The sequence below is a fragment of the Tympanuchus pallidicinctus genome, unplaced genomic scaffold (genome assembly GCF_026119805.1).
Source record: "Tympanuchus pallidicinctus isolate F22 unplaced genomic scaffold, pur_lepc_1.0 scaffold2, whole genome shotgun sequence".
Lineage (NCBI taxonomy): Eukaryota > Metazoa > Chordata > Aves > Galliformes > Phasianidae > Tympanuchus > Tympanuchus pallidicinctus.
This window is the reverse complement of record NW_026294721.1, coordinates 35,576,477-35,596,466: the sequence shown is the minus strand read 5'-3', so window position 1 is coordinate 35,596,466 and position 19,990 is coordinate 35,576,477. Positions and strand designations below refer to the sequence as shown.

Below are 19,990 nucleotides of genomic sequence, written 5' to 3'. Positions count from 1 at the left end.
TCCTATAGAATCATAGAATCATCAAGAATGGAAAAGACCTCCAAGATCATCCAGTCCAACTATCCACCTACCACCAATATTTCTCCACTGAACCATGTTCCACCGTACAATATCTAAACCTTTCTTGATCACCTTCATGGTTCCACCACCTCCCTGGGCAGCCTGTGCCACTGCATCATCACTCTTTCAGGGAGGAAATTTTTCCTAATGTCTAACCTGAACCTCCCCTGGTGCAACTTGAGGCCACTCCCTCCAGTCCTATCACTAGTTACATGGGAGAAGAGGCCGACTCTCACTCAGCCACAACCTACTTTCAGGCAGTTGTAGAGAGCAATCAAGGTCTCTCTTGATCCTCCCTCCAGCCTAAACAATCTCAGTTCCCTCAGCTGATCCTCATAAGACTTGTGCTCCATTCTCTATAGGATACCTGTATTTCACAGTTTATTCTCTTATCTTTGTTACAATTAATGAAATATATTTCAGGGCAACCAACAGTAAAATGAAAATATTTTTCTCCTACTCTGCAAAATCACAGAATCACAGAATAATATAATATGGAGACAGCTCTACAATGATAACATCATTCATTAAAAATATAAGATCTGCTATGCAATGTTATTTACAATTTATCCTTTTTGTGGGAGGAGGAACATTGTTGTGGCAGTCAGGATTATAAGCTCTGGAAACAAATCCAAGCCTTATATCCAAATATTTCAGGTGCATTCTTAAAATGCAGCAGTAGTTCTTCATTATCCTTCTTTTTAATTAGGAAATTGCACTTGAAAGCTGCAGCTTTTCCTTAAGTAGGAAAAGTAGGTTACTCAGAGACAAGGGAACTGTCATGTGAAATGTTCAAAATGAGTGGGATGACAATATAAAGTAAACAAAATTTAAATATTTTTGCTTCTCAAAAGCAATATTTAAAATATTTAATATTTAAATATTTAATACTTAATATTTAAATAATTATAATTTAATTATTATAATTAAATAATTATAAATAATAATAATTAATAATATTTAATAACATCTTTAAAATCTGATTTACATTTCCTGTGGTAAGAACTTCTGGCAAAGTACCTGAAAATACATACTTATAGGAATACAGTGCAATTTCATAAATATCAGCATTTATCTTCAAAAAATTCCAGATCAGTAACTGAATTTTTTATTTTACTCATCAAGTTTTTTTTATTTTTATTCATCAGTTTTATTCATCAAATGCAAATCTATAAAATCTTAGTTGCTCATGGCATTACTCTGCAATCTGGAAGTAAAACAGACTGGGAAGTAATACAATACTTTCTGAGTGAAAGAAGTCATCTTCCTATAAGAACGCCCTTGGTGTTTGGAAGGCTTCTATCTTAAAAGTGTGTTATGAAAGTAGTAGAAGGTTAGAGGAAGGGCTGGATATTTCACAGTACTACAAGCATTTTTCTCCCAGACACTATTACCCTGTGGGAGTCATATGAACTTTCTTTGTAGACCACAATTTTTGCTTTAGAATGGCTCAGACTGTACTGAGCTGCAGGTATTTTGAAAACAAAATTAAGTTTCCATACAAGGTTAAAAATATTCTCTAAGCCTTCTCCCACATCAGACTGCAGGAGCTGAATGCTACTAAGCTATCAATACAGTCAGTATATTTTTCAGGAACAAAATATAAACATTGAGTTAGAACACTTAATATAGGTTTGCTAAGTACTTTTGCTTCCTTTCTTGGTCATGGTTTTGAGAAACTGTTTGTTTAAATGTGGAGTAAAATGAATAGGTTTCCCAGACTTCTCTCCTTTGCCAGCAAATATAGTGCTCACTGTATATTGCATAACATACAGTGAAAAGGAAAATGAAAAAAAGATCTTATTAAAACACTTGCTGTCACTAGTCCATTTGTTGTTAAGGGTTGGTTTTTTTTGTTTGTTTTTGGTTGGGGTTTTTTTCTATCTTTTTCCTATAAACGTGCACCTAGCACCCTCTGAGCTTCCACTGACATCCAAAGGGATGGGTCTGGTCCTTAAGAATAATGGTAAAAGTCACTGGTCTAAAATCTGTACTAACATTAATCCCTGTAGTTTTCCTACCAATCCTAGTAAATGCTGGGCATGTAGTCCTGTGCAACTGCTCTAAAGGGAAAAATACTTAATATGGAGGCATAGTCAATTACAGTAAATGCACGGTACTTAGACCTGAAGAATGCTATTCCAGCCTCACGCCCCAGTTTGCTGTGGCCAGCAGCAGCAACGTATGAAAGAATCAGATGCTGCAAAACACCCAAGCATCATTCACAAATTAAGTCACAGATATTAGGAGAGTACACAAGTAGAGTTCAAAGTGCAACCTCAAGCATTTTTCTTTCAAGGAAACTTTCTAGATAGCAGGAACAAAGCCCACCATTCATGTGGAGGCTGTTTAACAGTGTACAGTAAGTGAGATTTCTTTTTCCAATCGCTTTCCAGTAGACTGTGTTAACATAAGAAATTATGTTAACTACTACTTTCTTTATTGGCAAAAGTTTATGTTAACTACTACTTTCTTTCTTACTACTTTCATTATTGGCAAAAGTGTAGCGTCCTAAGGGAACCAGCAACGTGAACAGACTGAAAGACTTCTTGGACACAGAAGTCTATGATGTTGTTTGCTCACACTAACAGTGCTCTCTGAAGAGCAAGACATGCAGCATGCTCTGTGAATGCAGACCTCCCAGTGACAGAGCACTACCTTCCACAAACACTCCAAAGCCATTATGCATAAAAGTAGGAAAGAGTTCTTTCCTTAATTTCTGGTAAAAATAACTTTGAGAAGGAATTTCAATTCAACATATGTAAATAATTTCCTTTTGGATCCATCAAGATGGACCTTAGAGTCTGATAACAGTAAGAACATCAAGAAAAGTCCAGGTATTAATTCCATATCCCTTTTCAATGAATTTCTGTATCATCTGTGTGGCTAACATCTGTGAATAATTCTGCTGCTAGAAACTACCAAATGCAAGTGAAAGCATCTGTGCTCCACATAGCACAGCTGTCTGAATGCTGCTGCTTGCCTGTCTGCAGAGCACATGCCATGCCAGCCGTTTGACAGGGTGAGCAGCAAGGGAGATCAATGAGAGGCTTTCTCAGAGAGGCCGTGGTGCACTTCAAACTTCCTCTGCTTTTATGTACTGCTCACACTGCTTCAGTTATTTTACTTCTTTAATCTGATGAACATTAATAAAACAGTAAGCACTTCTCCCAGCACCAATTTTTTAATGATTTCTTTAGACAATGAGTTGGAAGTCTGATGCAGTGCCAGGGTCAGACAGCTCTGATCATGCAGCTGCATCCCTGTAGTCACACCCCAGGGTTTATGTAGAAAGTTCCTATTCCACTTCGTAGTCAGTGGAAATCAACAAAGCTTGCAGTGTATCAATCAGCTTTCTAGTGGTCAGTAATGTTCTGTACTGGAGGGAACATTGCTGTTAATTAAACAAATGTTTTTACCTTTAATGGCTTTCTTTACATTATTTCTCTCCATTGTTTGTGCTCAGCTTGACGATAAATTTGCACTAATAAAATATCAGTTATATTTTTTTCTCATTTCTGGAAGAAAAAAAACCAGATTAACCTGAACTCTAGTTACCCTTTTTGTCAGTGGGAAATAAAGTAAATATTAAGAAAAGCTTTTCTCATCGCTTTCAAGGCAGTTTTATCTGTGTTTACAGCTCTTTTCGCTTGAGCTTAATAAGCATTTGCGTGGACAAAATTGGGTTGGCATTAACAGTACACAGAGTGAATTTCAGGCCTGTAAGAGATTTGCTATCTCTGAATTAGATTCTTGATTAAATAAAACACATTTTGGCAGGCTCAGAGTTGCTTTTTAAAGGTCAAGACATTCAGACAGAGAACAGAAACAACACTATGTACAAAACACAAAGGCTCAGTCCATATCCCAAGGACCTTTACAAAGAAGCACAGCTCTATGAGCAGTATACAAGTGAGATCAAAACGACAGCAATAAAACAGAACCACTAGCGTGCATGTTCAGACAGTGATGGCTCACTATTGCTATTAACTTGTATTTCTAAATGCTAGGGAATAAGTGCTTTCTGAGGGAGACTTGAGTAAGAGAAGATATTGTACTTTTGCACTGGAGCTTAAGATATTTTCAAGCAATAATAAGAACACAAACAAAATGCTATAAAAACCACCAGAGACACTACAGTATTCTTAGTCTTGATCTGTAAGTTGGAAAGGCAATAGACAGAGGTGCACTTCTTCGATTTCTTCCATGAAAAAAGCTAAAAATGGGAAGGAGAACAGAAGTTAAATATCTGTTACTGTTTTTGAAGTAGTGGGGAAGAAATGTTTACACTCAAGCATAGATGAGCAAAGAAGCAAGAGAACAGGTAGATTCCAGTCTAAAGTGGGAGCATAGTTTCTTCTGAGAGCATCAGAACAAACACAGTTGTTTCCTTTTTGTTGGTTTTTTTTTGTTGTTGTTTTGTTTTTGTGACCAAGTGATTTAAAACTGAATTATGCTAATGTTCCAGACAGCAAAAAGCCTGCACAGGAGAGCCCTTGCTGTACAAATATTGTCTGAGATGGTACAGACCTCCAGGTGAAGCTCCAACATGGGCACTTTGTGAGGCTCTCTACTGTGCAAGTGCTGTTGCCTCCTGAGACATTAACAGCACATCTCTTCAATTGCACACTTGAACACATGAACATTTATCCTTCCATCAGCTTTGTCGGGTGCTGGTGGATGTGAAGGATTGTGAAGTTAAAGACAGACACTTCTGTGTCACAAACTGATAAACTATTTTCTTTATTCAATTGTAGCATGAATTTCAGAAATAATTTAATATTACTGTTCATGAGCTTCAGAAACACTGTAATGAAAACAAAAAAAAAAAAAAAAAGGAAAGAAACTCTACTTTTGAATGAGGGCATTTGTTTCACACTCAGCTTTCTTAATGCTCCAAGCCACTTTGAATAAGCAGCAGCATAATCCTTCAGGGACGAGCACAGTAAGTAAGGAGCCTTAAGTGAAAAAATAGTACTACGCATGTTTCAGATCAATGCTCAGTGGGATTGTATCTGTCTTTAAAATCTACAGTCTACAAAGCTTTTATGGCTGAAGAGCACTTGGGGGCATTGTAGCCTTTGCTTTGTACTTTACTGAATAGTTTAAGATCAACTTTAATTTCTTATTTTTCTCCCCTGAAAAGGAGCAATAGGCATTATAGGATTCCAATTCCTGGTTTGTTTGTTTGTCGACATTTATATATGCATATATATATTTATAGATAGTGTTCACACATTTTCCATTCTAAATCGCTTGAACTGTAGCAATCAATAGAGATACAAGATTATAGCAGCGATTAAATTTGTTTTACCTTAGAGTAATATTAAACTGCAGGTGACAGTTAAACAGAGAATCAGTCCATATAAAATGAACATCTTTCAACCTCAATAAAATTCCAAATAATCAGGAAAACTGATTTGTGGTGGTTTTTTTTTTTTTTTTTTTCCTCCTTTCACATAACTCTGAATTCTCTTATCTCACCAAAACTGCTTTTAGGTAGAAAAATAGGAAGGTATTTTTATTCACAGACAGACTGAGATCAGAAAATTTAAGTCAGACATGAAGTAAAGGGAATAGCAGTGATCTACGTCCTACAAACTAACAAAAAGATCTTGCTCAAGACAGAAATGATAGGAGGAAAAATTAATTAATTTCTAAAAGACATTTAAATAGCAAATTGATGGAAGACAAATCGACCAAAAGAAGTGTTCTGCTCATTTATTAATAACATTTAATTCCCATTATACCGGAAAAAAAAAAAAACAAAAACACGCAGTGGCAAACTTTTGACTTATCCCGGGACTTCAGGAAATTAAAGACCAGAGGAAGAGATATAGTTCCTTCGGGCCTACTGTAGTTTTTTTTCCCCGTAAATACAGACCTCGCTCCTGTCAATATTAATCTAATCAGCAGAGCTGTTTCCTTATGAGACCTGTAAAGTCAGCTGTCAACACACAGAAAGCATTCTTCTAGATGATTAATAAAGAAGAACATGACAGATACAGACCACATACCTACCGCACACACATTCTATCTTTCATTCCATCTTGCACCTCTGTTCTCTGGCCTCCCATAAAAAGGAGAAAAAAAGCACAGTGGAAAGGTGAAAAATGTGTTCATTGCAGGGTGAGGTGACGGGGCAGGGCTGCAGCCTTTCCTCCCAGGCTGTCATGGGCTGCGCTGCATTTCAGCTCTTTGAGGTGACTGGCGCAGTGAGAACACCACAGGAACTTCTGCTTCCACATAACCATTTTACTTGGGAAATGAATAAACCCAAAATAAATTAAATCAGTGCAAATAAAAATTAAATGTTTTTTTTTTTTTTCTTCCCTCCAGGTCTCTGAAAAGAGACCAGACTGTGCAGGCAGACAGAAGGCTAGTCAGGCACAGCCTATGGCTTGCATGCAGCTGGCAGAAGGTTTCAGATCATGATGAGCCTCCTTAACGTTCCTGCCTGGAACAAGCAACTCAGCAGAATTGTGTGCTTATTTCTGTATTACTGTCTCCATATTCCTAGCTTTTTTCTGGCTCATACAATCCGATTCCCTTGTCTAAAATCCACACCAAAGGCCCAAAGGAGGCCCCAAAGGGACCTCCTCTATTGGAAAAGAGACTTACTTGTCTTCCAGAGATGAATGCCACAGTTCACATCTGCATATGCTACCAAAGCAAATGCAGGCTGTTTTAAATTTTTGAAGTGAGTCAAAGTCAAGTCTGCCACTTCTCCCAAAGGACACTGTCGATGTGGTTCTTCCCTGCTCATAGGAGGTGACAGAGGCTCTCGGAGGCAGCCAGGTAACCCTTGGCTGTAAGGATGAGATTAAAAATCAGCTCCCCAGTGGTCTAGAAGGATAAACACCATACTAAAAGAAAGTGACTCATTCTACATGATTTTAGATACGACAAAGATTTCCTCTGTACTCTAAGTCAAATCACATAATCTTTCCACTAAGTCATAGTAATCTGTAGTACATGAGTAGTGACAACTGTCTGTCTTCATGGATGTAATGGGAGGACACTAATAGAAAAGCTTTCAAGAGATGCAAATTGTATTTCGGTTCCAACAACAACAACAAAAAGATTTTATTCAGTCATTTGTGTTGTTTTTACAGCAACACATGAAGGAATGGTTATTCTAAATGCTGCAGAACCACGAGGCTAGAGACAGCCTCTGTCTCAGAAACAGCGTGCAATCTGATGGTGATGAAATGTAAAGCTGCAATTGGAGAAACTGCATCACGCATGAGAAGGTGTGTAGCCATGACAATGTGGACCCTGTTGCTCTTAGATCACTTGCTGTTTTCCTGAGAAATAATCATTTCTTCAGGAAGGGGATGGTGGTGATGACCCCAAGGTATTCAAAGGGAAAATCTGAAAATCTATGTTACTGTCTTGATCTACAATTGTTTTCTTCTACTTACTATACAGAAACCAGTAACTTGGCATTAAATGGTTTTGAAGGTTCCAGATACTCCTGACAGCCATAGCTTTAAAAAAAAAAAAAAAAAAAAAAAAAGCAGCATGAGCAGCCACTGGGGGAACATCTCTTTATCAGACAGCAGGTGATTTAAATTTAGCAATGGTACATTTGAACAGATTCATTCAAATTCCTTTGGCTGAACAAATGTCTACACAGATGCCTTCAGGGATAGGCATGAAAGCTGAAGCAGAAAAATATAAGGATCCCTACTACGCCATATCCATCCAAGAAAAAAAAAAAAAAAACCTTCTCCCTTACACGTTCCCTCACTTGTTCAGAACAGTGAATGCTTTGTGGTTGTACCTTTAGGTTATAATTTTGATGTTCTGTGTAAGTAATCTTTTAATTCATCTTGTTTACTGTTTAACTTTTGCTGAACTTCCACAACCACAGATTAACACTATTTAATTACCAGAATTTGTCTACACATTCCTAAAATGCCCTAAAAACAATTTTTATGCCCACTGCATAATTCTGCAGTGATATATACTGCACTTACTTGTAGGCTCAATACCTGACTGGGTCCAAACTTCTATTCCCCTCACCCTTCCATTAAAAAAAGTGACTATTTGATGATGTACCCACCCAAGCAAAAGATATATTTGTTGTACAGCTTCCAGTACAAAGAAGTTTTACTTCAATTGTGTTCTTTAGAAAGTGTAGCAATGACTCCTATTCATAAATATTTTTCTAGAATCAATGATGCATACAGAATACCAAAGAAGTTTGTTCTCATCACTAAATCAGACCACTGTTCTACTCATAGTATGTTTACTCAGTGGGCTAAAAAGAGTTAATTTATTCAGTTAAGTAAAGTTTGGTCAAAGGAACACCTCATCTTTCAAAAATCTCCTCCACATAGATCACTAGGAAATGTTAAACAGTTAATTGCTTTGGGATCTGGACTAGATCAAGTCTGCTCTTACTCTAAATAAATAATGTAATTGAAAGAATTTTAGATTCATCACATGCTTTAAAACTTTGGCACTAGCCAGATTTATTACTTATTCCTATTTGTACTGAAATTTCATTGGGATATAGATTTTATGGGCACCATAGGATATACCAGATACTTCACAATTTCTGACTAACTGCATTTTCCCTCTTAATGGGAGGATAAAGCCATGAAGGTGTTTGTATTGCTGCCTTTTTTTACTCTGTACATTCTGGACTATGAAGATCTCATATTGAGAGTAATAAGTAGAAAGGCTGATCAGCTCTGTGTCAGTAAAATATTCTTCACATGATCTATTGATGCAGAAATTCAGATGTTCATTAATAAAATTCCAAAATACTAGGAATTAAAATTGTACCTGTTTAACAGGCCTAAAACCTCAGTAAGATAAAACTTACGACGAAAAACATGTCTTGAAATTCCAGGCGAGTTCCCAAAGACAGAAGAGAAGCAAGCATTGTTCCATTATTTAATAAGGAAATTGTAGATCATTTTGTCTGACATCAATGTCAGGAAAACTGATGGAAAGACTGGTACAGGAAACAATCAGTGTACAATTAAAGGATGATAGTACAATTAACGCCAGTCAGCATAGTTAGAGAGAAAATAGATTTTGTCAGAAGGAAACCCTTCCTCTTTTCCCATGAGATTGTATATTTGATAAACATCTGCAGATTTCTGCAGGACTTTAGCTGACAACTCTACAAAAAAATCTGGTAAGAAAAAAAAAAAGCAAAACAAAAACCAAAACAAAATGATGTATACCATCAGTGTGGTCCATACTAAGTGAAGCCAAACCATACTAAGTGATCTAAGTAAAAATAGAAAAGTATTGCTGGAAAAAGTAGCAAATGACAAAAAGTTATAGAGTGATAAAAAATGGGAAGGGCAGGAGTTTAATATAGTCTAAATAAATTCACTTAGTCTGGACTATATTTTAACACACAGGAGACAAAGCTGTTAATCAAACTACAAGGAACCGAATTCTCATATCCAAGTAGGAAGAAGGTATTTTGAAGAGCAGGGACTCTGAAAAGAAATAAACACTAATAGCAGACCCAAGTAGACACGCATTCACAAAGCAAAGTGTAGGCAAAGGGTTACTCTTATTGTTACTCTTAAGTTACTCTTATTGGATATGATAGGCAATGGCTGGTAGGAGTTGCTGGTGCTATTAGACCTGCCTACGATTTCAGAGAGATCATTACTTTAAAAATATGCCAAAGACAACATAACCAGAAAAGCAAGGACTTGTGCTGAACTAAACTCTGCTAATATTGTGTGCAGACAGGGAGAGCATAGAAACTCTTTGTGAGAAGCTTAACAGAGAATTATGGTCTGTGAATGTATAAATGGTACAGCAGATGACTTTCTAATCTACTGGAAGAAAACAGCACACAAAACAGTAGGATCAGTACATGATACTGAAGACAAATGCAATGCAAAATGACAGAAATATCAATTGGCAAGGAAAATTAACTGTGTTAACAATGTATTTGGGGATGTGCTGGATTCAAGACCCTGTATAAAAACAGACTTCCTAAAATCTTGCATTAATGCCAAATTGTGAGATTCTGTGACCTATCATGAGGAAAACTTGAGATCACTGTCAGATCTACACATTTAACACTACATTGGAGGTACTTCTTGCTTTCTTTGAGATTATTCCCCTATGTTCCAATTCAATCATGCTATGCTACACAAATATTCACAGCAGAAAACACCTAGCTGTACAAACTGTGCCAGGGTTGATCAGATCCTCAACAGATTGATAACTATCCTGCTTTCTTATGCAGATACAGAGTTTATCTGCTGCAAAGCCTTGAGTGAAGTAGTATTATGTTTAGAAAACATGAAAGAGAGAAATAGCATGGCATTTCATACGGGTGGGGAAAATGCCTTTAGTCATACACTTGGCCAATTCTTTATAATTGTCAACTGAGAATATAGAGAGATGGAAGCTGCAAACAAAATTCAACTCTGGATCCACCGACATCGGTTTAAAGCATTCCACTGCTTTGATTTTCCTCCTTACACAAACTTAAGCAACCCATATAATCCTAAAGCAGCATGGCCCCAATTGAAAGGATACATATTCAAGAAACATCCAATTAATCTTTGCTTTATTTAGTCCATCACTTTTTTTCCTTTCTTTTTCATGCTGATGTCACCTTCTCCCAGAAGGAAAAAAACAAACAAAAAAAAACAAAACAAAAAAGCCCCTTATAATTTACCTTCATAATAATTTCTAAGGCTATGTACAAAACTAATATTTAAATTCAAAAATCACAGATACTAACAAAAATGCCAAAAAGAACACTTATTGAAAATAACCAGCTAGCCAGTAGATGCTAAAAACTTGGCTCGAAATTAACAATGTATCACATCAATTAAAAAAAAGAAAATAGAAAAACTGTTCCTTATACACTGAGAAGGGCCTCAAATCTGGTTTACACAATTTCCTGCTTTCTTAATGCTTCCTATTTAAACTTTGAACTGAATGCATACATAAAAAAAAAAAAAGGGATTATTAAAGTTTCAATTTCAAACACATCAGAAGCCTAGAAGCATCTGCTGAATGTAACTGGAAATCGACTATATGAGCACACATCCACAGATTGTTGTAGCCTCCCCACTTTAACCAATCAATGCATTGTGCTTGCTTTTATTCCACAGTATAACCATTGCATAGCCTCCCTACTTTGATTAGGACTATGTCAGTACATTCAATGAAGATGTGGCTCTGACACGTAAGGAACAGAAACTCTGGTTAAATGAACCAGAAATAATGCTGAGAATCCCCTTCACAATTTAGCCATCCCAGTCATTGCCTAGATACATGTCCTTCAGCAAATCTGCACTTAGTTTGGCAAGGCCAAGAATACACTGGAGAGCAGATATAGGATTCAAAATAATGATAGAATGCAGAAATGGGTAGTTACCAAAAGATGAAATTCACAAGTCTAAAGAGAAGGAAGTACTCTTAGGCAAAAGGAAGCAGCTGCACAGGGAATACCTGCCTACATAGCAAGTCATTAAGAAAAGGGAATAGAGAATACAGTAGGTCACCATGATCAGGCTGTTGCCAAGGTCACATATCCATAGGGGACTGTATGAGCCTGCAGGGCTGTATAGCCAATGAATATAAAGATGTTATAATTACGAAACAAACAAGAGAGTTTGGCAAAGCAGATTATAATAAAAAAAAAGGGAATAGATAGAAAGCTTACCTGTGTCTTGGGCTCACCACAAAACTCCAGAGGAGGGATCTCCAGAAGAGATTCTTTCCCACCGGTAGTCAGCTCTCAAATGGTCATAGAGTCACAAGGTTGGAAACAACCTATAAGATCATCTAGTCCAACCATCTCCTCATCATCATTGCCACCACAAACACTAAACCATATCACGCAGCACGCCACCCAGTTGCCCCTTGAACACAGCCAGGGACGGCAACTCCACCACCTCCCTGGGCAGCCATTCCTGTGCCTGACCACTTTGAGAAAAAAAGTTCTTCCTTATGTCCAACTAAACCTCCTCTGGTACAACTTGCAGCCTGTATAATCAACGGATATCAAGATGTTACAATCACAATATAATCAAGAGAGTTAGGCAAAGTGGACAATGATAACAAAAGAGCATAAAATGGATGGCTTACCCTTCAGCTGGGCTCACCACAAAACACCAGAAGAGGTGATCTCCAGAAGAGATCCTTCCCCTCTGGTAGCCAGCTCTTAAATAGCCTGGCTCCACCCCTTCCGGCAGCACAGGTGAATTGCCTTCACCTGTGCTCCTCTAGCTGGCTCATGGCTCGCCTCAGGTGATCAATCAGAGGTTCAGGCCATGACTCAGTAGTTCCCATACACGGCCATTTCCCCATGTCCTGCTCATTGCCTGGGAGAAGAGGCCAAACCCCTCTTCACCCCAACCTCCCTTTAGGAAGTTGTAGAGTGCAATGAGGTCTCCCCTGAGCCTCCTCTTCTCCACACTGAACAATCCCAGCTCCCTCAGCTGCTCCTCATAAGGTTTGTGCTCCAGACCTCTCACCAGTTTCTTTGCCCTTCTCTGGACACACTCCAGGACCTCAACATCTTTCCTGTAGTGAGGAGCCCAAAACTGAACACAGTACTTGAGGTACAGCCTCACCAGTGCTGAGTAGAGGGGGATGATCACCCCCCTGCTCCTGCTGGCCACACTATTTCTAATGCAAGCCAGGAGGCTGGTGGCCCTCTTGGCCACCTGGGCACACTGTCGGCTCATGTTAACCGAGCAACAACCAACACCCCCAGGTCTTTCTCTTCTTCACACTCATCTAGGTCTAGGAGAGGTGCAGCCAGGCTCCACCCCTTCCAGCAGCACAGGTGAATTACCTTCACCTGTGCTCCCATGGCTGACTCACTGCTTGCCTCAGGTGATCAATCAGAGGTTCAGGCCATGATTCAGCAGTTCCCATACAAGGGTAAACAGAATATCTCTTCCACTTTATTTGTTACTGATATGTGTTCAACTAGATTACTTGATCCTAACTCAATAAGACACCACAGGAGTGGCAGAGACCATGTGGGAAGAGCCCACATTGAGAAAGAATGATCAGAGGGCTAGAAAACATGACATTCAAGGAAGAACTGAAATAACTAGCACTACTTATCTTAAGCCAGAGAAGGCCGAGAAAAAGAGAAAAAATCAGCAGCAGTCTTTAAACAGTTTCTTTATCCTGAGATTTTAAATGCTAATATGTTAAAACACAAATTCGGAATTACATTTTTTCAGGAGATAAAGTTAGACAGTATTTTCCAGACAAATTTCTGTGTGCTACAAACTACTTAGAGAAACTGCTGCCTTCCAGGGGTTAATAATAATTTTGCATGGTACTTTGACTGATGCAAATGCTTGATGACATTCGAATCAAAACAGGAGGAAGCTACTATTTTACATGGCTTCCTGTAGGACATATGTAATGTTATCCCAGAGGAGAAGGCAGATTATGCAATGAATGAGCAGCTCTGCATTTCGGTTGCTATTTCATCCTTTGTACATCTTAAATAGTGGCAGGGAAATGGATACTTGCTTTACTAATACTAAAGTTCTTCCACTGTGTACATATTTGCATGTGTGTAAAAGTGCTGGCTAAAAAGGAAGCAGAATAGTTTCCTCTGCCTTATCGTATTATGGTTTCATTGGCAATACGATACAGTCCTAAATTTGTTTTAGGAGCCAAAATGGATCAACTGTTTTCCAGATTTAAGGGATGGTAGAAAGACAGAAAGACAGCCAATTCCCACTTCTTAGCAATGCTAAATGCTGCTCCAATTCATCTAATGAGTAAGTCAGACAAATAAGTCAACTGTGGTGACATTTGAAACCTTATTTTCTTCCCTTTTGAACGGGAATGTTATAGAAATAAATGAGCTGCTAGGAAGTTTAAATAAATAAAGGGTACTTTGAGCATAAACATCACATAAATATTTCTCTGATTATGCATTTGTTCTATAGTCATATTCTTACATCTGACCATGAGTTAGCAGCATCTCTGATTCAAGTGCCTTGCAAATAACAAACAAACAAACAAACAAACAAGCCCGCACAAAATACCTTTCTCATCTACTTATGTTACAGTATTTGCAAAGTATACAAAAATTTCACCTTAAAAACTTTTCTTTCAACCACTTCCACTGCAGAATGGTCCTCCACAGGACAAGCATTCTGGTTTCTGTATGAAGCTCTCAAGCACCCTGCTTTGCTACAAGTAACTTTTGAACTTGAAACGAACATACTTGTCATTACCACAGACCCTTTTCAACATTACAGCTGCTATACTTCTGTCATCCAAATTCTGGAAGCAAACTGGAAAGCTGGGTGTGAGTTAAGATGCACGGAGCTTTTTCATAGGACTTCAGAAGCCAAAACTATGAAAGACTTTTTCCACCTTTAACATTCACTTCCCTGTTATGCTTGGCCTTCACCCCCCTCCTGTCATCTTAAAAATGAAAACAGCATGTTCATTTTTATTCATGGAAATCCACTGGATATGGAGAAAGTACCAATTTTCCCCCAACATCTCCAGTTTTATGATTTATTTTGGGAGAGACTACACAATTCTTTGCTTGGGTAGCAGTATTTGAACTGATGTTTTACCACTGAATTCACAGGATGCATTAGCTTCACTGATTCATATCTGTAGGATGGCTAACTGAGTGGCTGTCAGCCTGGAGCAAAGTGCACTGCAGCCCTGCCCAACTTCCCCTCCTTTGGTACAAAGTCAAATGCACATTCTCCCATTCTGGGCAGCTGTCCACATTCCAAGAAGCTTTGCCCAGGGTCCCAGTACCTCGCGGCATGAGCAGGGATGCTGTACTCTCACTTCTCAGCAAGCCTGGACTTTAATATTATTGTTGGAACTAGGTGACCTTTAAGGTGCCTTTCAACCAACCCGTTCTACGATTATCATTATTAAGCCTAGACTTTAACACTACTGTTTACAGAGCTCAGCACAATGCTTATTTATTCTTGTCTGGTGTTTACTGAATCTTGCTACAGTATAAATGCATATTTACCTGTAATTATATAAAATGAGATGGTACATATTGCAGCCGACATAATTTTGTTGACTATTATCTTGTTATTCTCCAGTGAGACACAGAGCAAATCCTATTGTATTTTAAATACCAGGAATGAAATTATATATTTGCATTCATCCTTTCACAAAAAATCTCTTTTTTTCTCTTTATAGAAAAGAGATTTCCATCAGTTCTGGATTTCCCCTCTAGATCAACTGTGATAATTCTGCAATAGTTTTTGGGGACAGGATGTGCAGGACTGTGATCAGTATCCTATACGAGATCATTCAGGGAAAAGCTTTCTGATATTTATGAAATCTGTATTTGATAACTGTATATTTTATATTTCTCTTGTATTTCTTAAGCATTCTAACATAATGTTGTTCTCTGAAAGCTTTGCCCAGCTCAGAAAAAAATATATTGCCATGTCTAATGTATCCTCAAGCCCCTTTTCTGGATGAAACAGTTAAATACATAATCTATGAGTTACATGACAAATTTATTTTTTTTTTAACAGATCATACTTTTCATGTTTTGACACTAAACATCACGCTCCTTTATTGCCATGTTGTCTGCTTCTGTGGTTTACTGCATTCTGAATTTCCCCGTTGAAAGATTCCTCTTTGCTTTGAACAGTGGCTTGACTTTTGCAGCATGTCTTAACCAGTTTATACTTTATCTTCACACTTTGGTCACCATGTGCGCTTCTGAGATTTGTTTTCCAAGTTGAATTATAAGGATATAAGGTTGATGTAAACTTTCCATTTCAGTGTGCCTCATATTACACAAATTACAGCCAGAAGACAGATGTTACACAAAGACAAAGAAGAAAACAGTTTGCCCCAAGCTCACAGACAGGTTCTCAGTCGCTTTGCTGTGAAGTTCCTGCTGCAGCCTCTGCTCACACTGCAGAATTCCACTTCTGCCAGGAGCTGGAGGCAAGGCTCTTGAAGCACTGCAGAGTATTGTGGAGGTGTGTGGGGCTCTGTTTATTGTATCAGACAATCATTTTAAAGACCCCAAAGATTCTTTTCCACAGAAACATGCCGCTATTCATTATTGATGTCTTGCTTTCAGAGACACTTTATGTACGTAGATGACACAGGAAACAATATATGTGCATTCTATTTTGCGTACACTCTTTTGTGAATGCAGTTGGCAAATTACTATGTGTGCACATGTTTAGCACAGAGTGGAACTATGAGACATAGAAGTGATGCTTGGCATTAACCCAGGTTTTCAATGCTGCTTTCCAATAGTAGAGAAAAAAAAAAAAAAAAAAAAAAAAAAGCAGTCGTGAGTCTGGAGCACCTTCAGAGCTAGGCTGTGTTCATTCAAGGTCTCAAACGGATTTAAAAGCCTCACTGTAGGGTTTTAGGATGAAAGATCGAAAAGCCAGGGCTGTCCTACTCGTATTCACGCTGACACCCAACCGTGAAACACTGCGAGGCGGCTTCTATTTTCCCACTTTTTCAAGCAGGCTTAAGCAGGCCATATCTTGAAAGGAGAAAAACTGAAGGGGGGTTCCTTTGCCAGACTCACAGAGAACGACTTACTTTTACATCTCTTTGCGCTTTTCCCTTGCCCGCCCGGACCGCCCGGCCCATCCGTCCCGCAGCACTCCCGGCGCGCACAAACGCCTCCTTCGCCCTCCCCAGCGCCGGGCATCGCCAGCCCGAGCCGGGGGGCTGCCGCCGGTGCTCTGCGGCCGTTCCGAGCAGAGCCGGGCGGGGCGGGGGCGCGGCAGCCCCCCGGGGCGCTGCGGGAGGTGGAGCCGGCTGCCTGCCACGGCCGGGGATGCGCTGAGGTGCGGCGGAGGGGCCGGGGCCGAACGCGGGCTTCCTGCCGCCCGAGCCGGGCGAGCACCTGGGAACCGGCTCCGGCAGGCCGGGAGCCCCGGCGGCAGGGAAAGGAAGGGAGGAAGGGTGGGGAGCCCCTCGCCCCCGGCCCCGCTCACAGGGGAAGCGGCGGCGGCGGCGGCGGCCGGGAGAGGAGGCAGAGCGGCCGCGGAGCGGAGCATGGAGCGCAGCTGCCACCCCTCGCCTGAGCAGGAAGCGGTGGAAGCGTGGCTGGACGATCACTGCGACTTCACCCACTCCTACTTTGTCAGGAAAGCCACAAGGTAAGGCTGGGAGGCGGCGGAGAGGGACAGATCCTTCCCTGCCGGCAAAAGGTCGCTGTTCGGTTTCCCTTCTCTGCTTCCGAAGAAAACGAAAAAGCCGTTCCCCCACCCCCACCCTCGAAGGAGCCCAAGCTGAAGCCAGGCAGGAGCGGCTCCGTCTCTCTGCCACCGCCGTTCCCGGGCGGGCGCTGCCCGGCTCCGGCTCCGGTTCCTCCCGCTCTCCCGGCCGCCTACGGCCGTACGGGGCCGTGCGGAGCGGCGGTGCCCTCCGGCACAAGGAGCTGTCCCAGCGCCGGGCTCTGCCCGCAGCCCCGCTTTAGACGCGCGTTGCTGGGGCTGTTCCCAAACGGGTTCGCTCAACTTCTCGAGAGCGGCGGGCGATACACTTCTCCTTGCCCTGCGAATTGGACAGAAATACGCGGGAACCTCACAATAACGTCTTCTCGGAGCGGGTGGGGGGAGGGCGTGCCACGACTCGGTCCTCCCAAAACAAAGTGCTGCTCGACCCGCGAGCTCCTCAGTTTTTCTGACGTCCCGACGGAGAGCGCGGGGCTAAGCGGCGCGGGAGCCGAGAGCCGCGGACGGGCATCCGAGGCTCCTGCGGCGGGTTCCGCGGCCCCGCAGCGCCGAGTCCGGCCGGGCCGGGGCGGCCGGCGGAGCGGGGGAGGGAGCGGCGCCGCGCAGCCCGGCAGGGGGCAGAGCGGAGCGGGGCTGCGGCCCGGGGCGGGCAGAACGGCGAGTTCCCCGCGGCTGAGCGCTCGCGGTGGTTGCTCTTCCGTGCCCTGCTCTGTCCTCTTTATTTTTATCGGGTTTTGCTTTATTTTTGCGAAGAGCTAATGTAAAGACCCGAAGAGCTCGTCTAGGCTTTCCCCCAGTGGCTTGACATGCTGCCTTTTGGAGATAAGACGAGGTATTTACGTACCGTTGTCACACTTCAGCAGTGGGACTTCAAGTTGAAACTCAGTAAATTCAGCTATTTTTAGAAGTGGAGTCAGGTTTCCATTTTGAATATTTTCCGATAAACAAAGCGGTGGGGATGCAGAGCACAGGCGATCTGCAGCTCCCACGGTACATCCCAGTGGAGAGCTCGGGTCAGTAAGTCCTGCGCTCTGTGCCTCGGACACGCCATCTCCGCGGGCTTACTTCTCCTCTCGTCTCCTCTCCTGTTCCTGAGCTTTGCACCATCTGCTCACCGCTGCCGATTTGCTTCTTTCGCAAGTCACTTAGCGGGGATGGATGCGTTCTGAGGAAGGCTTTGCTGCCGCTCCTCTCTGCATGGGATGGGGCGGTAAGAAGAGAAATCCCCATTAATAATTGACTCACAGCAAGCTAGAAAGCTTCAGGGGTCGCCTGCTTTCTGGTGACCATCTGTCACACAGTCCCTTTTTTCTGCTGCTGCTTCTTCCTTAGGTTCATTTTGCAGAAAAGTAATGAAAACGCCTTTAAAAAGGTCTTTAAGGTATTGAATTTTTTTAAAAAGGCTGTGCATAGCTGTAACTGATGGATGCAGTTAACTTTGCTGCTCTGCTGAACACTAGTGCATGGTATGGAACCGAAGGGTAGCTTGTTTGCCCAGGAAATAGGAGGTTAGCAGCTTTGAGAAGTAGCATTTTATTAGTTCAGCATGTCACACTTCCTTTGGAAACTGGAAGTAGTATTGAACAAATAAGAATGTTAATTAATAGTAACCGCTGTGTCAGATTTGTTTTCCCCATGGAGAGGTTTGGTTAGTCCTTTTGGTTTTTTTCTGCTGAAGCACAGCTTTGTGTTTGTGTGAGTCTGAAACAGGCAGTAGTTTGCAAAATACCATTCAGGCGTGTCTTGGTGACAGCAATGCCTCTGCATTTAGAGAAGGTTTTGCAGAAAAGCTGTTGACTTGGAGATCTTGCTTGGCGATAATTCCGTGATGTTTTACTGTGATGGAAACATTGCTTTAGTTTCAAAACTGTCTTCTCTGTTGCTTTGCATGGAATGTTTTGGTTTGCTTCTTGTCTTTTTACTTACTGTCTAAGTAGCAAGCTATAAATATTTAATAAGGAATACCTCTTTCATAAAACAGTTTGGATTTGATGAGACAAGTTATGAGTTACCCAACTGCATGGTGGTCCAGATTTTATTCGCTAACTGATATCCCGTACACCTGAGCAGTCTGATAGAATTGATTTCTTTTGATAAAAAGGTTTAACATTCTATATTGTTGTGATGTGTTAGAACTTGAAAAGAAACACCCTGATGTTTAATGTTATGCTTTGTGTTAGTTGAATCTTTGTATGACAACAGGAACTGGCTGTGCTGTGAGTGCTTTGGTTACTTAGCAGTAAAGTGGCTTATTCTGTCAAGCCAAAAAACGTTCATTGAGCCTAATTTGACTGTTCTCCAATCTTAATTTACTTCTCTCTTTGTGTTTTGTTTTGCTTCATGATATGCAAATTCCTCACAGGTCCTGAAAGCAGCAGAGCTAGATGTTAGTTAGCTTGGTCTCTCACAGAGCACAGAGGCGCATTCCACTTCACACTGTGAGGCATGATTGCTTCTGACAAAATTTTCTGTATCTGTTTTTCAAGTATTTGTACACAGATCACCAGCTCAACCATTTATTACACAAGACCTTTCTAATGACAATAATTGGCTTTGAATCAGATAAAATAAAGAGTAACTTTACGCTGCTGATTTTATTTTTTAAGTATGGGAGTTGCATAAGCCAGTATATTCATGCTTTGACAAATTCTGTTCTAAAGCTATGATGATCAGCTTCCACCTGTGCAGCACAAGGTTCCAATCTCACAAATATGTGGTACAGCTTAATAGCTTTACAT

General features: G+C 40.8%; 1 protein-coding gene across 5 annotated transcripts in view; it reads left to right on the top strand.

The window, feature by feature from the left end:
- The window catches only part of PDE5A (phosphodiesterase 5A), a 132,413-nt gene that overhangs the window by 51,966 nt on the left and 60,457 nt on the right, over window positions 1-19,990 (top strand). For 2 of the 5 annotated variants that reach the window (XM_052681607.1, XM_052681606.1), the window contains exon 1: window positions 16,768-17,174. The exons of 1 other annotated variant lie outside the window; for it this stretch is intronic. In XM_052681607.1, coding sequence (XP_052537567.1) covers window positions 17,071-17,174 — 104 coding nt within the window. In that variant the 5' untranslated portion in view covers window positions 16,768-17,070. Of the gene's footprint in view, window positions 1-16,767; window positions 17,175-17,914; window positions 18,085-18,134; window positions 18,266-19,990 lie in introns of those variants that run through there. 2 more of the 5 variants (XM_052681608.1, XM_052681610.1) reach the window with 2 other exon arrangements.